We start from the raw sequence: 16,617 nt of genomic DNA on the forward strand, positions 1-16,617 counted from the left end.
GATTGTCACCATGTAGATAATGTGCAAGACCTTCATGATAGAGATGAAAAGATGCATATTGGAAAAGCCTTCAGAATTTTAATGGAACACATATAAACTGTAATTTGTACGCAGATAAACTATGCATAAAAATATGAATTGATTGTGTGTATATGGTGAATTGGTTATCATTCGTAACCATCATGTGACAGATGCATGCCATGCAATTTGGTGCAGAAATATACAATATTGTAGACCTGCCACGCCCTACATTGTGCCCCCACATCTTCATCCTCGCACGCTGTTGTGCACAGCTGTGTCTTGGCAATGTTATCTCACTTATCTCACCCTGCATTGTCATCAGACGTGTCTCCGTCTTCATTTTGATTTACTGTATATTTTTGTTATCGACCCTCACAGCTCTCTCATAGAGGGCAAAATTTGTAGAACTCGGAGATAAACGCGCATCACGGGTGGAACCCATCAGCAGAAGTCTAATTTGGAGATCTAAATTCTCCAGAATGAAAACATTGTATTTATATAGATTGAAAAAAATGACTTATCTATGTTTTGTGTACAAAGCTGGCTGTGCTGGATGAAGCCACACCCTGCTGCCTCCTGATAGAAAAAGAAAGATGAGGCACATGCGGTGAAGTCACCAGTGAGGTGTGAAAGGAGGGGACGAATGAACATGCGCCTCTCATCTCCTCCCTCACCCATTTCGTGATTTTCATGAGAACCACGTGAGCAGTTTTACATAAAATTGATTAAGACCGCTCAATCAATTTCCCATGTTCATCCCATATACACACATTCACATTCACACGTTCACAATTCAGATCACCATTTTAGTCTCTCCTTTTCCCCCTTCAAAAGAAAAATGGGATAGGTTGCTTGAGATTCCTTTTGACAATGATAGACAAAATATGTAATAGCCCTATTATGAGATATTAATTCATGATTTAAATATCTGTATTTTTGTTTAATTAAAATCAGTAGTTGAACACAACAGTGGAGTAAATGACACAACATGATGCAATGAACAATCTTATATCAGGCTATCCTTGACTTAGCAGCACTTTTTATTTTATTTGAATGAAATATTTTCTGTATTATCTGCATTATATGCGGTCATACAATAGGAAAAGTAATGTTATCATTGGCTATCTTTATTTTTTTTTTAATGGACAACACTAAAGAGAGGGTATGTCAACTCTGACCACGCCCTGAATTGCTGATGTTAACGTGTCTCCCACACAGCAAACAACCCCCATCTCTCCTGCACCCTGCAATGTTATACAACACCCTACTGCTTGTGCAGAAAACCCCACAGTATGCAGTTTGAACATCCTCTTAAGGTGAAATCGCGGAACTAAAGGCATATTATAACCTTTGATAGTCTTATATTTATTATAAAGAATCCATACAAGGAGCTGAAATGCCTCTGAATATACCTTTGGGTGTGTCATTGAGAATGTTTGCATTAGCCACAGAAAAAATAGGTCTGCTGGCGCGAGTGAGTCATTGCACAGACTGAAGCTGAAAATTAGTACTGTACGAATGTGTTCAAGTTACATGGCTTGAATTTTAAGATACACAAATAAAAAAAGGCCATATTACTCGCAGTTATGTCAGAAAGGTGGTTTGAAAATAGTGTTTTATAAATAAATGTGATGACTTGGCTATTTCTCACCAGGGAAATATTGATCTATCGATCGAGGTATGACAGCATATGCATATTTCCCTTTTGCTATAAAATTTGACACCTTAATAAAGAAGGTCATTGTTTTGAAACTGGAAGGATGGTGGGCACGGGTGATGTGTGACTTTACTGTCCCCACCTGGTATGAAATGGTACTTGCCCCAAAAATAAATAAAAAGCCAAAGTATAGAATATGGTAAACGGTAAATGTAGTGCATTGATAGCGCTTTCTATAAGACCTACGTATATGATGAATATAAATATATGTATATAAATGTACTCCCGATTGTAACCATATTAAGCAATAACAAGCTTGGATTTTACGTACATTTGGTTGAATAATTTAGTCACTTGTATGTGAACAAGAAAAGAAGGAGAAAACGCCATGGAGAAATCAGAGTATTCGAATTGTGCGCTTAGTAAGCGGCAACGTAAGATGGCCTCTGGTGGCTTCGCTTGTCGCTGGCACGAGTTAGGCGCGTTTTCTTGCTAGCTCTCTCGTACCGACCGCACGTAAAGATAGCCAATCGGACGTCGTGTGTAGTTCCACGAGTTCCTCACTTTTTTTTCTATCATTGCGCATGCGCAGTTCATTTGGAAAATGGCGGCCGTACAAGGCGGTATGGCCGACGCTGTTGAAATACAGGACATTAAAACAGAACCACTCGTAGATGCCGTCGTAAACAACAATGCGAATGACGGAAAGGTACTTTCTGCGTCTCCCGGGCCTGGTGCTTCGGTTGGAAGTAACAAACCCGCGGCAGGAGCTCTGGAGGAGAAGCAGACGTTGCTGGCAATTCTGCAATTCCTTAAAAAGAACCATCTGTCCGAGTCTGTCGACATTTTGCGTCGCGAAGCTGGATTACCCCAGGATTTGTTCGATTCGAAGGCTGGTGATGTGTCTTCGGGTTCTGGAGGTGCACCAGGGACGGTGGAAGGAGGAGTTCTGGATGCAAACTCTCTCCTGAATCGAGTGACATCCTCCTCTGGAGCCCAGGCGCCAGTCAAGGGTACGATCTATGCAAAACTTTGTCCGTGGAAATTTGTTTTTAAACTAAACGCTAGTTGTTTCATACTTTGTATTTTTGTAATCATAATTGATAGGACCTTTGTCTAATATGTCCTGTTGTGTTTCTTTTTTGTACAGCCAATTATAAGTCGGGAAAAAAATGCAATTGCACTAAATTTTTGTTTTCAAGGTCCTCTTTATTCCTCAATATGGTCTTAAACTTCCACCAAATTGTGAGTCAAAAAAGTATACACTCTTAAGTAGTTACCCACTGTATAATATTAGGACAAAAATATATGTATATATTTCTGGCTCGTTTGCGTATTCTGCCTTTTTAAAACTAATAATTCCCAGTTTCAAATGACTCGTATTCCCTTAACAGTGGTGTAGAATGTGCAAACAACATCTTCAAAGATCTTTTTATTATTGTCAACTCGTTTAGTGACGTGAGTTGTCAGAAATCCATTAATATTCTATAATTGCTTATTCTGTTTAGCTTTAGGGAAAGCGGACTACATCTTGGACTGGTTACTAGTCGGTCACATAAATGTTGTGTCGAGATAGACAATTCACTTTCACATGAGCAGTTTCCTCCTCTGGAGTCAGGCAGATCAATGATTATGGGCATAAATTTTAAAAATATGTTACTGATATTAAAATGCTACTTTGTGTTTCAGCTCCACCTGCTGAGGACCAGCCGGATGTGAGTGTGGTTTTGTCTGCTTACAGTCAGCAAGGAGACCCAGCTCTCTATGAGGTTTATTACAGCGGCTTGAAAAAGTTTATCGAAACAGTTTTGGACTGTCATCGAGCAGAACTGTCCCAGGTTTTCTACCCACTGTTTGTGCACATGTACCTGGAACTGGTTTACAATAATCATGAGAATGTGGCCAAAGCATTCTTTGAAAAGTGAGTTTTCTCGACCAGATTGTCTTCCTCTGCTTGCTTGCCATTTCACTAACCTGATGTCACTCCCATTCAGGTTTAGCGGTGATCAAGAGTGCTATTACAGAGAAGACCTTCAAGTGCTGTCGGGCCTGACAAAGAAGGAGCACATGAGAGGCAACGAGACTCTGCTGGACTTTCGCACGAGCAAGTTTGTCCTGCGCATCTCCCGTGACTCGTACCAATTGCTTAAGAGGCACCTGCAAGAGCGCCAGAACAACCAGATCTGGAATATCATCCAGGAGCACCTCTACATTGACATTTTTGATGGCATGCCACGCAGCAAAAGCCAAATTGATGCCATGTCTGGTAGTCTGGCTGGAGAGGGCAAGAGAGAGGCCAATAAGGCAAAGGTTGGCGTGCTGTTCATAAAACATAAAAGACAAGAATTAAAACATGAATAATAAGATAATCATTCATAACTATATATGCACAATCCCTCACAAACCACACAGGGCTAGCAGTATGTATATGTATATTTTTCTTTCATCCAACTCCATCTAGGTATACTATGGCTTGCTTAAGGAACCAGAAATTGAACTGCCACTCGATGATGAGGATGAAGAAGCGGAAAACGAGGAGGGCAAACCCAAAAAGAAGAAACCCAAAAAGGACAGTATGGGCTCTAAAAGCAAAAAGCAGGATCCCAATGCACCTTCACAAACAAGGTAGAATTTGGATTTGCATTTTTGAGCTTTATGCACACCTCATAAATTTCCTGAAAACTGTGCTGTGTTACTCAGGATACCTCTTCCAGAATTAAAGGACTCTGACAAACTGGACAAGATCATGTACATGAAAGAGGCCACCAAGAGGGTCCGATTGGGACCAGATAACCTCCCTTCCATTTGCTTCTACTCGTTTCTCAATGCATACCAGGTTTGAACCCCGACTACTCTCTCTTCAATTGAGATACAAGTGGGATATATGTGAACTAAATACTATCCATTTTTTATGTCTCTTGCAGGGTCTAACGGCTGTGGATTTCACAGATGACTCCAGTTTAATAGCAGGAGGCTTTGCTGACTCCTCAGTCAGAGTTTGGAGCGTCACTCCAAAAAAGCTTCGCAAAGTCAAATCGGCAGCAGGTACAGTGAGGCAACAATAACACCCACCCCCCACAAAGGCATAACACGAGGGTCAGCAACTAAGTTTCGTTCTTGCGACAATTTTTTTTTACCTTCAGAACCATCACGGGCCAAATTACATTTTTATCAAGCAAACACAGTTTGTTTGTTTTACCTGAAATATCGTATTACTATCAGGCAGGGATGTAACGATATTGAAAGCTCAAGGCTTGAATTAAATAGCTGTCATTGATAGTGAATGAAGGCAAATAGAGAAATGGAAACAGTCAAGTAATAATAAATGACAACTAACCTTGTTCGTTTTAAGTTTCGGGGCAACGTTTTGTATAAAAGTACTAGTGGTATCTACTTGGTATCAATATCACAGACTACTGGAGTAGTCGTATCAAACATATGCCTATATTTCATACATATCCATTCTGGGTCCAAGAAATAATAAATCAGGAGTAGCAAACAAATTACATAAAGTTTTAACATTCGAACAGTCAAAAATAATCTTCATGTGGAACGACGTTACTCACATTCAAATAAAATAGTGTAACCGATAAATGAAATTATTAGGCAGCGTTTGTAATTTTGTTCAAAAGAATTGCGGATTTCTTTTCTTCCTTGGAATGATACAATGTTTGGAATTTTTTGTGAGACTCTGACCAGTGATAGTTTTCATCAAGGATCATTTTGTGCTGTGGACCTAACTTTTGTTTCGTGTCTCCCTTGCTAAAGACTTAAATCTGATTGATAAGGAGTCTGATGATGTGCTGGAGAGGATCATGGATGAAAAGACAGCCAGTGAGTCCAAGCTCCTGTACGGGCACAGTGGTCCCGTTTATGGTATCAGCTTCAGCCCAGACAGGTGAAAAGCCTCGTCGCTGCATGGATCACATTTTCAGCATGACACACGTGGACAATAAATGACCATTGTAGTGATAACTGATGTGCACATTTAGGAACTACCTGCTGTCGAGCTCTGAAGATGGCACGGTGAGGCTGTGGAGCCTCCAAACCTTTACCTGCCTGGTGGGCTACAAAGGCCACAACTACCCTGTGTGGGACACCCAGTTTTCTCCTCATGGATATTATTTTGTCTCCGGGGGACATGACAGAGTTGCCCGGTAAGAAAAGTGGATGCTCATTGAATTTGAAGACCAGCAACGTGTGAATCAAATGCAAAAGAGCTGCATATTTTTCACAGGCCGTGGTGCTACATCCATTGGTAAAATCACGTAATGTGGTATTAACATTTTACTACATTTCTTCTTTCTAGTCCCTTAGGACACCTACAGCATTAAAGTTGCCCGTGCTCTGTCTAATCTATCGCTCCCTTTCAGTCTATGGGTTACAGATCACTATCAACCTCTTCGGATGTTTGCCGGTCACCTGGCGGATGTCACTTGCACGCGCTTCCACCCCAACTCTAATTATGTCGCCACGGGCTCATCTGACCGTACGATCCGCCTGTGGGATGTCCTGAATGGGAACTGTGTCCGCATTTTCACTGGTCACAAGGTACAAATCGTTAAGTTTTATTTAGCTGAGCATGTATTGTTCACGCGTTAGTAAGTTGCTGAAGAGAGATCTAACATCTTTGTATTGCATCTAATAGGGTCCAATCCATGCTCTGACATTCTCTCCCAATGGCAAGTTTTTGGCTTCGGGGGCCACTGATGGCAGAGTTCTTCTTTGGGACATTGGTCATGGACTCATGATTGGAGAACTCAAAGGCCATACAGACACCATCTACTCTCTCAGGTTCAGCAGGGATGGTGAAATTCTTGCCTCTGGTGCGTGATTCACTGTCGTTTTAGATTGCCAGTCAGCCAATCTAAAAACCTGTATATATTTATGCTGATTTAGTGGTTAAGGGCTAAAACCAATAATTACTGGACAAATCAATGAAAGGTTTTCCATTCCCTTTCTTGAAAAAAGGAGATTTGAAATTGACTTCTGAAAACGCACAGAAGGTGAGGTCTATAATGTAAATATTTACTAATCAGAGCCTGAATTTCTGAGGATTTGGACGATTTGTAACTGATAAACTATACAGTAAATCGATTATCCAGAAATAAAAAAAATTGATAATCATTTAGTTTTTTTAATTAATCCGGCGCTAGCGTAGCGTATTGGTGTCTATAAATGGGTTAGCACTAGCTCATCTGTAAGTATCAGAAACACACAGTGCGGAGTCACTCTAGTAAACAAATTGTACAAAATAATTAAACAGTGGCAACTCGTTGACGGGAGAGATGTCTGCTTTGCGATTTGTTGTAAAGGTGCCCTTGAGCAAAGCAGCAAACCTTTCCTTGGTCAAGAGGTGCACCACTTTCTTCCTAATTTATATCCCTGCATGCATGACACAAATAAACAACAGGGTGAGTTGAAATTTTAAGGGAGAGGTAATGGGTTTATTTTGAACCGATAGTTTGATAACTTTGGGCTAAACGCCCTGCTCAAGGATGAATAAAGTACAGTGTTACCACTTTAAATGTATGGTATATTTATAGACACTACACATTTATATTGTTTCTTGTGTCTCCCAGGCTCTATGGATAACACAGTTCGTCTGTGGGATGCCATGAAAGCCTTTGATGATTTGGAGACAGACGACTTCACAGCAACTACAGGACACATTCATTTACAAGATAACTCACAGGAGCTTCTGCTTGGCTGCTATACAACTAAATCCTCACCTGTCCTACACCTCCACTTCACCCGTAGAAATCTGCTCTTGGCAGCAGGTGGCTACAATCCATAATACAGACGTTATACTGAACTGAACTTAAAATAGTTTTGATATTTTGATAGTGAGGAAAAAAAAACTAATGACGTATTCAATGTTCATCAATTCCGTGTTGTAGGACCTAAATTGTCGTCCTAATACGGTGCTATTGTAACTGATAATAAACATGCCAGAAATAATTTCAAGTACAGCTCAACAAGTGGCTGCCACTTTTGTATGATACTTTTTATAGATAAACATGTAAATAAAATTGCTTTTTTATGTTTTGGGCATAAATGGTCTTTATTGTTAACATAGGAAAACCAAACAGTCATTATATTCCAAGAACATACAGCTGCCTCCTCCGCTCCCAGGAGGCAAAAATCAATGGTACATCTGTAAAGGAGACAAGCATAAAACAGTTCACAGATGCAAAATTTTTAAGTACATTTACACTGTTAGTAAATAAGTACCATATACGCACATTACTTTTCAGTGACCGCTGCCTGTTTCTTGGGCTTCAATTTGAAGAAGAGCCCAATTGCTGCAACGCTGGCATATGTGGCCAAAACACACTATGAAAAAAGTTCATGAAACACATATAAATTGCAGCCCCCAAAGAGTATTAGAATGGCCAATTCTTTTGTTTTCGTTGTCTACTGAAGACATTTCCGTATCAAATGAAAAGACCAATAAGACAAAAGGTTCGAATTATGGCTTTTATTTCATGGGGTCCCTACAGCTTGGTATTTTAAAAAACATGTTTAGAAGCCATTTAATTTAAGTGAGCAAAAGTATTGGAACCTCTTTGGCAAACACGAAGACTAGAGAGCTGTCTGTGAGAACGCCTTGGAAAAAAAATTCAAATTAAGAATGCAGAAGTCTGGTCAATTCGTTAGGTGGCAGGCTATATGCAGTAAAAGTTCTCAAATGGGGGTACTAGTACCCCGGGGATACTTGAAGGAACTTCATGGCGTACTCGGGATTTTAAATAAAAGAAAAATGCAAAATTCCTTTAAAAATAATGAATTAAATAATTGTTTCAAGAAAATATAAGTTGATAAAATAAATTTAATGTTCTGTAGTTTATTCAATTTCTATATTGTAAAAAGCCAGATTCTCCCCCATATTAGAATGGTACCACCCAACTTGTCATGTGCCACGTCTGCTTACCTGTCAAGTTAATGATTTATTTTCGTGAACACATCTCTACTATGATCCCAAAAGAGGACACTTTAACTTGAATATTTTTCTGTAGACAAATATTTGTTAATATTTCTTTTTGAGGTCTAACACTTTGTTGATTATTTTATGGGGGACAAATATTAATAATTAAGTTAAAGATTTATTTTTGTGAACAGATCTCTACAGTAACCCCAAAACAGGACGCTTTATTTTTAGTATTTTTCTGTGGACAGATACTTCTTTATAATTATTTTTTTAGAACACATCTGACACTTCATATTGACATTCTTTTTCTGTGAAAAAAATATTTATTAATAACAAAGTTATTTTTATAACTGATTTCTTCTAGGATTCAAAAGAGAGCACTTTAGGTTAATTAGTCTTTTTTTTTTATACCCCAAAATGCTTTTCACTGGTTAAGGGGTACTTGGTACTTGGCTGAAAATATTTTTCATAGGGGATAAATCACTGGAAAAAGGTTGACAACCACTGAACTAGTCAACCATCCGCAGGCTCGCTCGTGCCTTTTCCAGCTGTCTTTTGGGCAGCAAGCACACCCCGAACTGGCCGTCAGCCAATCGCTGACCAAATAGTCAGTGTAATTCAATTTGATCTCAGTTAATAATGCCTGTTCCAGTTGCAGAGTGGCAGACTAACCAGACTTCAAAAATAGATGGCTTCAAGCAAAATGTGTTCTATCCTGAGTGTCAAACTGCACATCTATATTAAAATACCATGACATAAAAGCTGGACATGTGAACCTCTTTCTCATTTATATTTTGATGTGAAAACCGCAAAAACAAAAGAAACTGGCCTTGCTGGTCCATTACTTTTGAGTTTATGAATATAACAAATGGTGCATACATCTACTGTTGACTTACATTTCTCCTACCGACCCAGGTGTATGCGTTGAAGTATTTGGCAAACCCAGTAAACTGGTGCTGGGATCCTGCGTCATGACCTCCCATGATGATTAGTGCACCTATATCAGTGAGTGACATTGAGCAATAAGGTCTTAATTTCAATTAAAATACACTTTTACAAACAAGTAGAAACTATTACTATTAACGAACTACATGATAGAATTGAAACTGTTAATTGTGCAGTCCACATGATCGAACGATATTTTACCACACAACTGAATTCCGCCACTTAAATGTTTTGCAACTATAGTATACCTTGTCAAGAACAGGAATTCATGCAGTGTAGGGTCTCTATGTAGTTTGTTTTACGCCTGCTCTAATTCTGAACATTCTTGTGGAAGAAGGATTGCAAACGCAGCTCAACCAGTCTGACATTGACCGGTTGGTCACACTCTCGCTTGTTAGCATACTAAGCTAACTGTGAGCCGTTTACTCTGCATTATCGTTAGCTAGCGAATGTAGCGCGCCAAACACTTCGTCTATATTAAATGATTTAAGCCGAATATAACGTGAAACTAAATGCATTTAAAACGACGATGTAGAAGTTATCGATGCCAAGTCCAAAACCAACAATGACAAAATCAAATTGTACTCTTACGTTACGAGACCCTTGGAGAAATTATGCCCTTCAACGGAGGCCTCGATGTTGGAATTGAAAGGAAGTCCCGCCTACTAAATTGTCGAAGGAATATCCCGCCTACTTGGTTTATCTTTTATCCACCATTGGTCTAAAGTAACGTATTTCCGAAAGCTATCAACCAAGTACGATCACTCAATGGTAAAAAAAAAAAAGTCAGTTATTTTTTCTTGTTTGTGATTCGCCATGTTACCCACCAAGTTCTTTTTCCGGGTCATTGTAATGGCGTGCTGAGCAACATGTGAGATTTTAAACCTCCGAACGGTGTTTTACTTTTCCATCACATTTGAATTAACAGGTAAAGCTTTTGAATACTACGTTATTTTTTATGATTAATCTAAAACGTGTTTGCATATTCCACGTGATGATCTTATGTAAGGATTTAGAGTCTAGTACACTGAAAGCGATCATGCTTGATCGTATGTACATAAAACTCAGAAATGGACACGTGCTTTAAGTCAATTGAGTGAACCGATTGTAAACGTAATGCCCATCGTCTACATGCCATTTAAGATATTTAAGCGGCAAGAGACACATTTGCCTTTTACGCGACTCGTTATCGACTAAGTATGGCGTTATAAGTTTCATCTGATGTGCTCATTTATTTGTTTCGTAGACAATTGCAAAACAAGTCATGGCATCTGCGGACGCAGACTTCCCTCGCGGTGGAACGAAGAAGGATACTAACAGTAAAATAGCGGAATGGAATGAAGTGGACAACCTTTTCAAGGTATCGTTGATCTTCTTTTCTTCATTCAGTTCTGGTGTGTCTCGCAAAATACAGTAACGTCCTCACTTGAGTTTACTTTCAAATTATGTTTTTTCCACTCTATTTCTGCCCTTTTCCCCAATTATTTTTTATGTGTAAAGGTTATAGCTTGTATATTTTGTTTCTTGCTGTAGTCAAATGTAAAAGAAGACTCTAAGAAAAGGAAAGGCAGTTCTAAAGATGACAAGGAAGTCAAGAAGCAAAGGACCACTGACAAGAGTCAAAATGTCCTGACACTCAATCAAACTGCAAAATGTGTACAAGTACTACACACTAAGGTAAAAACAAACACACTTAATTAAGGGTTGGGGTTATGATGTGTATATGATGTATAATATGATGTAGCAATGTTTAAGGTTTCCTCATGGAACATATGTACAGTAAGAGACAAGAATTGTAACTGTCCATTGTAACTGTGCATCAATCACACACCTCACACACTATTCAGTTTGGCCCAGATTTCATAGAAATTTTGGGAGCAATTTCTAGCCCTTCACATACATTAAAAAAAAAAAGTATTGTTTTTATTGCATAATCATTCTTACTGTTACTGTTGTACTTCTGTGTCCACATTTTCTTTTCTCGCCCTTATTGATGACTATATTTTGAGTGACTACCATGGAGTAGGACGAGATCGCATAATACAAAATCACATGAGATGAATATGTCACAAGATTTCTCGTCCCTACATAGCATAAGATTTTTCTATTTATTTTTTTTGCCCTTTGGGGCACAATTGCAATGGAATACTCATCAGAATGCGTAGCATGACAAACTTCAAAATATACCTTACCCTACCAAATAATGTATTTGCACAAATGCCTTGGAACGCTTTTATTGTGAAGTTCTTTCCATGACTTAATCTCTTGTCTAGCAAGTAGCGCTCGAGTGCCTCAAGTGCAGTCAAATTACTTTTCAAACACAGTATAATATCTGTAATTAAAACTGCATGCGTTGATGATGACATCCTGACACAGTTGCTGTTTGTACTGATGACTTTTGACCATACCAGGCTGAGTTTGTATTCTGAGAGCAGTCTTAAATCTCAGTCATATTTTTAAATAAAAATATACATTTATACATAAAAGTAGATACTTTATTATTAAGTAGATATGTGTTATTTGGTCTTCTATGTTTATCATTGTTTTTCACTAAACAATCAAATGTAATTATTTATTTTCATCCAAATACCAAAATACCCAATAGAAGCAGGACAACAGTAGAAATACAGTGTGCATTTTTTACTTTCATATCACCAGTATGGCGATGATTTGTGTTTCTAGTTAAAGAAATGCATGGTAAAATATCGACAAAGCAGACAGTTTGTAAACACAGCAAAAAAAATGCCAACTATCGCAGCTAACATGAGCAGCGTGCATTTTGTGAAACTAGCTCCGTTGCAGCTGAAAATCCGCTTGTAACAAAAGTGACTCTCCTGCATAAGTTTATATTTGCACTCTAAAGTGTTAATTTTCTTGTCTGCTCAAAAAAAAAAAAAAAAAAAACTTTCATGGACTCATCTGGTCTTGTAGGATTTGTGTTTCATCCCATCTCTTGTAAATGTATTTAAGTGTTAAATTTCTTCACAGAATTTAAAGGAAGGCATGTTGATGCTGGGCTGTGTGAGAGATGTTTCAGACTTTGAGGTGACTGTCAGCCTACCTTGCGGTCTGCAAGGCTTCCTCAGCATCAGGAATATTTGTGATGCATACACCAAGGTGCTCACTGAACAGCTGGATTCAACTGACATCGAGGTAGGTGTACAGTGCACTGTAAATGTGTCCGCTTTGGCTTGTCGGTCTGGGTAAGGTCACGTGCAAAGAATGCCTTTTGAGCACCATAATTTTTTTACTATAAGTCACATTTGTCTGGTCCTGTGACGCACACACACACACACACACACACATATTAGTAAGTGATTAGTAACCTCAATGTCAGTAAACTAAGTGTAACCTGATTAGTTCACCTGGCATAGTAATGTGATGGTATCACAGACACCCTATCTATCTATGACTACGGATGACCCTGAAAAATATGATATCGGTTTAATCCAAACTTTTGTATTTTTGACAGGATATTTGTGCTTTGTCACAACTCTTCTATCCCGGCATGATGGTAAGATGTGTGATTGCTACGTTGGGCCCCACCAAAGGAGGCGCTTGTAGTATTCAGCTCTCAGTCAATCCAAAACTGGTCAACAAGGCACTCAAATCAAATGATCTGAAAGCTGGCATGGTAAGTCAGATGTCGGTGCCTCTTAACCGCGGTATCCTTCTCTTACAACTCAGCGATTGTCACAATTTATTATTTCAGGTTCTGAGTGGATGTGTTGAGAGCCTCGAAGATCATGGCTGCATAGTTGATGTTGGAATCAATGGAACCAAAGCCTTCCTGCCCAAAAAGGCTGGCAAGAATATACAAAACAGCAACCAAGGTATTGCAAATGTGAATAGTTTTATTCTGACTATCTCTTGCAAGACTTTGTTAAAGTCACCGGCATGACAATGTTGTTGTTGTTGTTTTTTGTTTGTTTTTTCTTTCATATTCAGAGCTGAAAGTGGGACAGTATCTGACTTGTCAGATAAAAGAAGTGAAGCACGGTGGACGCATAGTGCAGCTCTTCACTGACCCTTCAGCTGTTGGCAAAGCTTGTGCTGAATCCCAACAAGGATGGACCTTGAGCAATCTTCTTCCAGGGCTTCTTGTTAAAGCAACAATCAGAAAGGTTGGAGAGAGTTTTCAGTATTTCCCTATGTTCACTCCATAATGTAGTAATACTGTTCAAATCACGCTGCAATAAGCTACCTGTATACTTAGCAGTGGAGTTCTGGTAATCTTGAATGTTGTCTTGACCACTCTCTGCAGTGAAGTTACCGCACCACACAGTGATACAGCTTCAAGTTTGACACAATTTGCCAGGACATAAGGCAACTCTTTTTAAATGTGAGCCTGAGCAGAAACACCTTTGCTGAGTGTGTCTATCAATCTAAGAGAGCAGTGCATCTTCCCAGGCTGTGAATGAGAGCACGATACCTCTGACATTGCCTAGCTATCCATTTTTATCCAATCAGAGACTCCAATCAGTTTTTAGCGTTACGTCTTATGCATGGCACAACTTCAGGACATGATCTGAATGGAGAGGTGTCAAGAACCCACCCCTGAGTCTACAGGGGAACCAAAGCACTGGATCATGTATCATGCGAAGGCTAAAGGTGATTCTATTAGGTATTTTATAAGGACAGTGTTTGGGGAAAAATGTACTCCCGAAGTCCCCCTGGATATGAATACATTAGGCCCTTTCTCACCGCAGGAACTCTTCTGCTGTATCCTGGTAGCTTGAGTTTCCCTTTTCGTTCACACCCAGAAACGTTCTGGGTCTGGAGGGTTTCCCAAAGCGTCTACCAGGAACCTTCTAACCGCCTAGTTGCACCTAGGGTCTTCGGCTAGCTACCCACGCAGCTCGAGGGGAGCGTGTTGAGCTAACTAAAGCTAATTGATTAGTAGAACTTAGGGGTGTGTTGTTTCGGTATCAGCAGCCGCTTCGTTTTCACTGTGGCCTGTTTAAAATTTTGAATAAATGGACAGAAAGAAAATTAGATAGGTCGATGGCTGCTCTGGAAAAGAATCGACTGACTATTTACAAGGAAGAGGAGAATCAACCCCAATTTGCTTCAAGTATGCCAAAATTCAAGTCACTGACTTGAACGACCACCATGAGCGAGTGTGTTTAAGACGTGGCGCTTTTAAAAATATTTTAAAAACACACGGACTGAACACCGACTGAAGCTGGTTTCGGTCTCGGCAATATGGAGAAATCTGCTACATTTGGTGCTCAGTCCGTGTATTCTTTTTATAGCTTTTTGTCGTAATCAACATGCCGGGAGATGCGAAAACGACGGCCGTTGGCAGATGCGTCCGTCGGCAACGTCGGATAACGAATCACCCAGCAAGTGCAGTGGGCCCATGTCTGTCTGAAGCAGACTGATGTCAGCGATCAGAAATTCCGCCACAGCTGGAGGCAAGTCTGTGGCGTGCACTTCCCTAAAAGCTCCGCATCTCCAAGCACGTGGGTTACACGAAAGCGGTTGGCTACACGGAATTACTCACCTTTGCAGAGTGTTTTCGTTTCCTCTGACAAGCTCTCCACTATGCAAGCCCCTGAAAAGAACATAAGCCTACACCTAGTGATTGTTGTCTGTGCAGATGTTCCCTAACTCTTAACAATCCTGAAAATAATCAACCTTGTTTTGCAGGTGACCAAAAATGGGCTGATCCTGGGCTTCCTGTCCTCATTCAAGGGTCAGGTGGACTTTCTTCATATGGAGCAAGAGATGACTGAAGGAAGTGAGGTGATGTGTACCTTGCGGATGGTCCTAGTTGTGAACATAATGTGTAAAAATATTGATACTTTTTACATTAATGCGATTATTTTACTTCTTTAACAAATGATCATAGTTCTCTCAGCTAGTGGGAATCTCTCTGTGTTGTGGCCCATAGATGTTCAAATCATGTTTATTTTCAAGACATTTATATGTCCAAATCTTTTTAGAACCATTTGTGTTGTGTATTTATTGCATTGTTTGTTTAGGTTCTAGCCCGTGTGCTGTACATAGAACCATCCGCTCGTTTGGTAGGATTAAGCCTTCGTCGCCACATAGTTCAATCTGGGGCCAGAATCAATACCATTCCTGCCTGTGGCGATCGCATCGGGGAAGTGGTAGAGGACTGCAGGGTGACTACTGTGCACCACATGTCTGGAGCTTTTTTGGAACTACCTGACAAAATCCTAGCTTTTGTACATGTGAGTAGCAATAATGGGTTACCTCTATATAAATACTATATTAAGGAACGCCTTCATGCACTATTTGATTTTTAATATAAAGAATCTCAGAAGAGGTTACCTGATACATTTTCTTTTTCCTCCTAGAGAAAACACCTGACGGAGCCTAATGCTAAAACTAACGAGAACAAAATACTAGCTTCACCCAAGCATACCTGCAGGATATTTGACTTCAGCCCCATGGACCAAATTCATTATGCTACTCTACGCAAGTATGGGAAAAGTTTTGCATCATGCCTTTTTTGTCAGTCAGCATCCAACTTATTTCATCTGTTTATTCAGGACTATCATTGAAAAACCCTTCTATCGATACAATGATCTTCAGGCTGGTCAGATTGTAGAGGTATGTGATGTGATTTAAAATACAGTATTATGTATGTGCTGATAGGTGTGTATGGATATATTTATATATGTAGGTAGGTATGTGCGTGCGTGCATTTCTCACGAAGGTCTGCATCATTGGCTAATCAGCCTGAACGTAGTAGAGCGAAAACCACAAATTTGAACGTTTAGGCTTGTTTGCCAAGGATGGAATGTTGGAATGTATAACAAATAGAAGTTAGGAAATACAGAACATTAGGATGAAAATAGGACAACATGTTGTCTTACTTGAAAAACTGTTTAACCATCATCATGTCTTTTTTTTTTTTTTTGGTATGTTTTTTTGTTTTTGTTTTGTGAAAATACACACACATATACCGGTATATTAAAAACTGCTTAAAGTATTCTCAAAGGAAAGACACTTTTTGAAACTCGGACCGTGAATTAAAAAAAACAAAAATCAAAAGTGCAATTTGAGCCATATCTTTTTCCCTTTCCTGTTT

At 39.4% G+C, this 16,617-nt stretch overlaps 3 protein-coding genes across 4 annotated transcripts in view; 2 read left to right on the forward strand and 1 right to left on the reverse strand.

The window, feature by feature from the left end:
- The first annotated feature begins 2,272 nt into the window (after positions 1-2,272).
- taf5 (TAF5 RNA polymerase II, TATA box binding protein (TBP)-associated factor) lies at positions 2,273-7,736 on the forward strand. The gene is made up of 11 exons (XM_088420349.1): positions 2,273-2,691; positions 3,368-3,599; positions 3,673-3,988; positions 4,140-4,303; positions 4,379-4,514; positions 4,603-4,723; positions 5,447-5,576; positions 5,671-5,835; positions 6,052-6,229; positions 6,327-6,504; positions 7,261-7,736. The coding sequence occupies exons 1-11, from the start codon at positions 2,283-2,285 to the stop codon at positions 7,473-7,475; spliced, it is 2,244 nt and encodes a 747-aa protein (XP_088276475.1). The 5' UTR covers positions 2,273-2,282; the 3' UTR covers positions 7,476-7,736.
- Positions 7,715-10,289, reverse strand: atp5mk (ATP synthase membrane subunit k). Of its 2 annotated transcripts, none has more exons than XM_088420351.1 (4): positions 10,146-10,289; positions 9,506-9,606; positions 7,924-8,014; positions 7,715-7,835 (listed from the first exon to the last, which is right to left on the reverse strand). In XM_088420351.1, the coding sequence occupies exons 2-3, from the start codon at positions 9,590-9,592 to the stop codon at positions 7,925-7,927; spliced, it is 177 nt and encodes a 58-aa protein (XP_088276477.1). In that variant the 5' UTR covers positions 9,593-9,606; positions 10,146-10,289; the 3' UTR covers positions 7,715-7,835; position 7,924. The 2 variants fall into 2 exon arrangements, with proteins under 2 accessions (XP_088276477.1, XP_088276478.1); XM_088420352.1 differs by lacking the exon at positions 10,146-10,289 and adding an exon at positions 9,803-10,138.
- A 113-nt stretch (positions 10,290-10,402) lies between these two features.
- pdcd11 (programmed cell death 11) overlaps positions 10,403-16,617 on the forward strand; it is a 31,092-nt gene continuing 24,877 nt past the window's right edge. Inside the window, exons 1-11 of the mRNA XM_088418644.1 lie at positions 10,403-10,482; positions 10,801-10,914; positions 11,088-11,231; positions 12,543-12,707; positions 13,027-13,188; positions 13,267-13,387; positions 13,503-13,678; positions 15,207-15,302; positions 15,542-15,754; positions 15,881-16,005; positions 16,076-16,136. Coding sequence (XP_088274770.1) covers positions 10,819-10,914; positions 11,088-11,231; positions 12,543-12,707; positions 13,027-13,188; positions 13,267-13,387; positions 13,503-13,678; positions 15,207-15,302; positions 15,542-15,754; positions 15,881-16,005; positions 16,076-16,136 — 1,359 coding nt within the window. The 5' untranslated portion in view covers positions 10,403-10,482; positions 10,801-10,818. The remainder of the gene's footprint in view (positions 10,483-10,800; positions 10,915-11,087; positions 11,232-12,542; positions 12,708-13,026; positions 13,189-13,266; positions 13,388-13,502; positions 13,679-15,206; positions 15,303-15,541; positions 15,755-15,880; positions 16,006-16,075; positions 16,137-16,617) is intronic.

Source organism: Hippichthys cyanospilos, chromosome 7, assembly GCF_059441005.1.
Source record: "Hippichthys cyanospilos isolate Australia breed blue-spotted pipefish chromosome 7, RoL_Hcya_1.0, whole genome shotgun sequence".
Taxonomy (NCBI): domain Eukaryota; kingdom Metazoa; phylum Chordata; class Actinopteri; order Syngnathiformes; family Syngnathidae; genus Hippichthys; species Hippichthys cyanospilos.

Coding starts and splice junctions, on each gene's coding strand:
- atp5mk (XM_088420351.1), bottom strand. CDS start 9,592: ATGGGAGGTCATGACGCAGGATCCCAGCACCAGTTTACTGGGTTTGCC. Junction 8,015..9,505: donor CCTGGGTCGGTAGGAGAAAT/GTAAGTCAACAG, acceptor CTTTTTTCATAG/TGTGTTTTGGCCACATATGC.
- taf5 (XM_088420349.1), top strand. CDS start 2,283: ATGGCGGCCGTACAAGGCGGTATGGCCGACGCTGTTGAAATACAGGAC. Junction 4,724..5,446: donor CAAAGTCAAATCGGCAGCAG/GTACAGTGAGGC, acceptor CCCTTGCTAAAG/ACTTAAATCTGATTGATAAG. Junction 5,836..6,051: donor GGACATGACAGAGTTGCCCG/GTAAGAAAAGTG, acceptor GCTCCCTTTCAG/TCTATGGGTTACAGATCACT.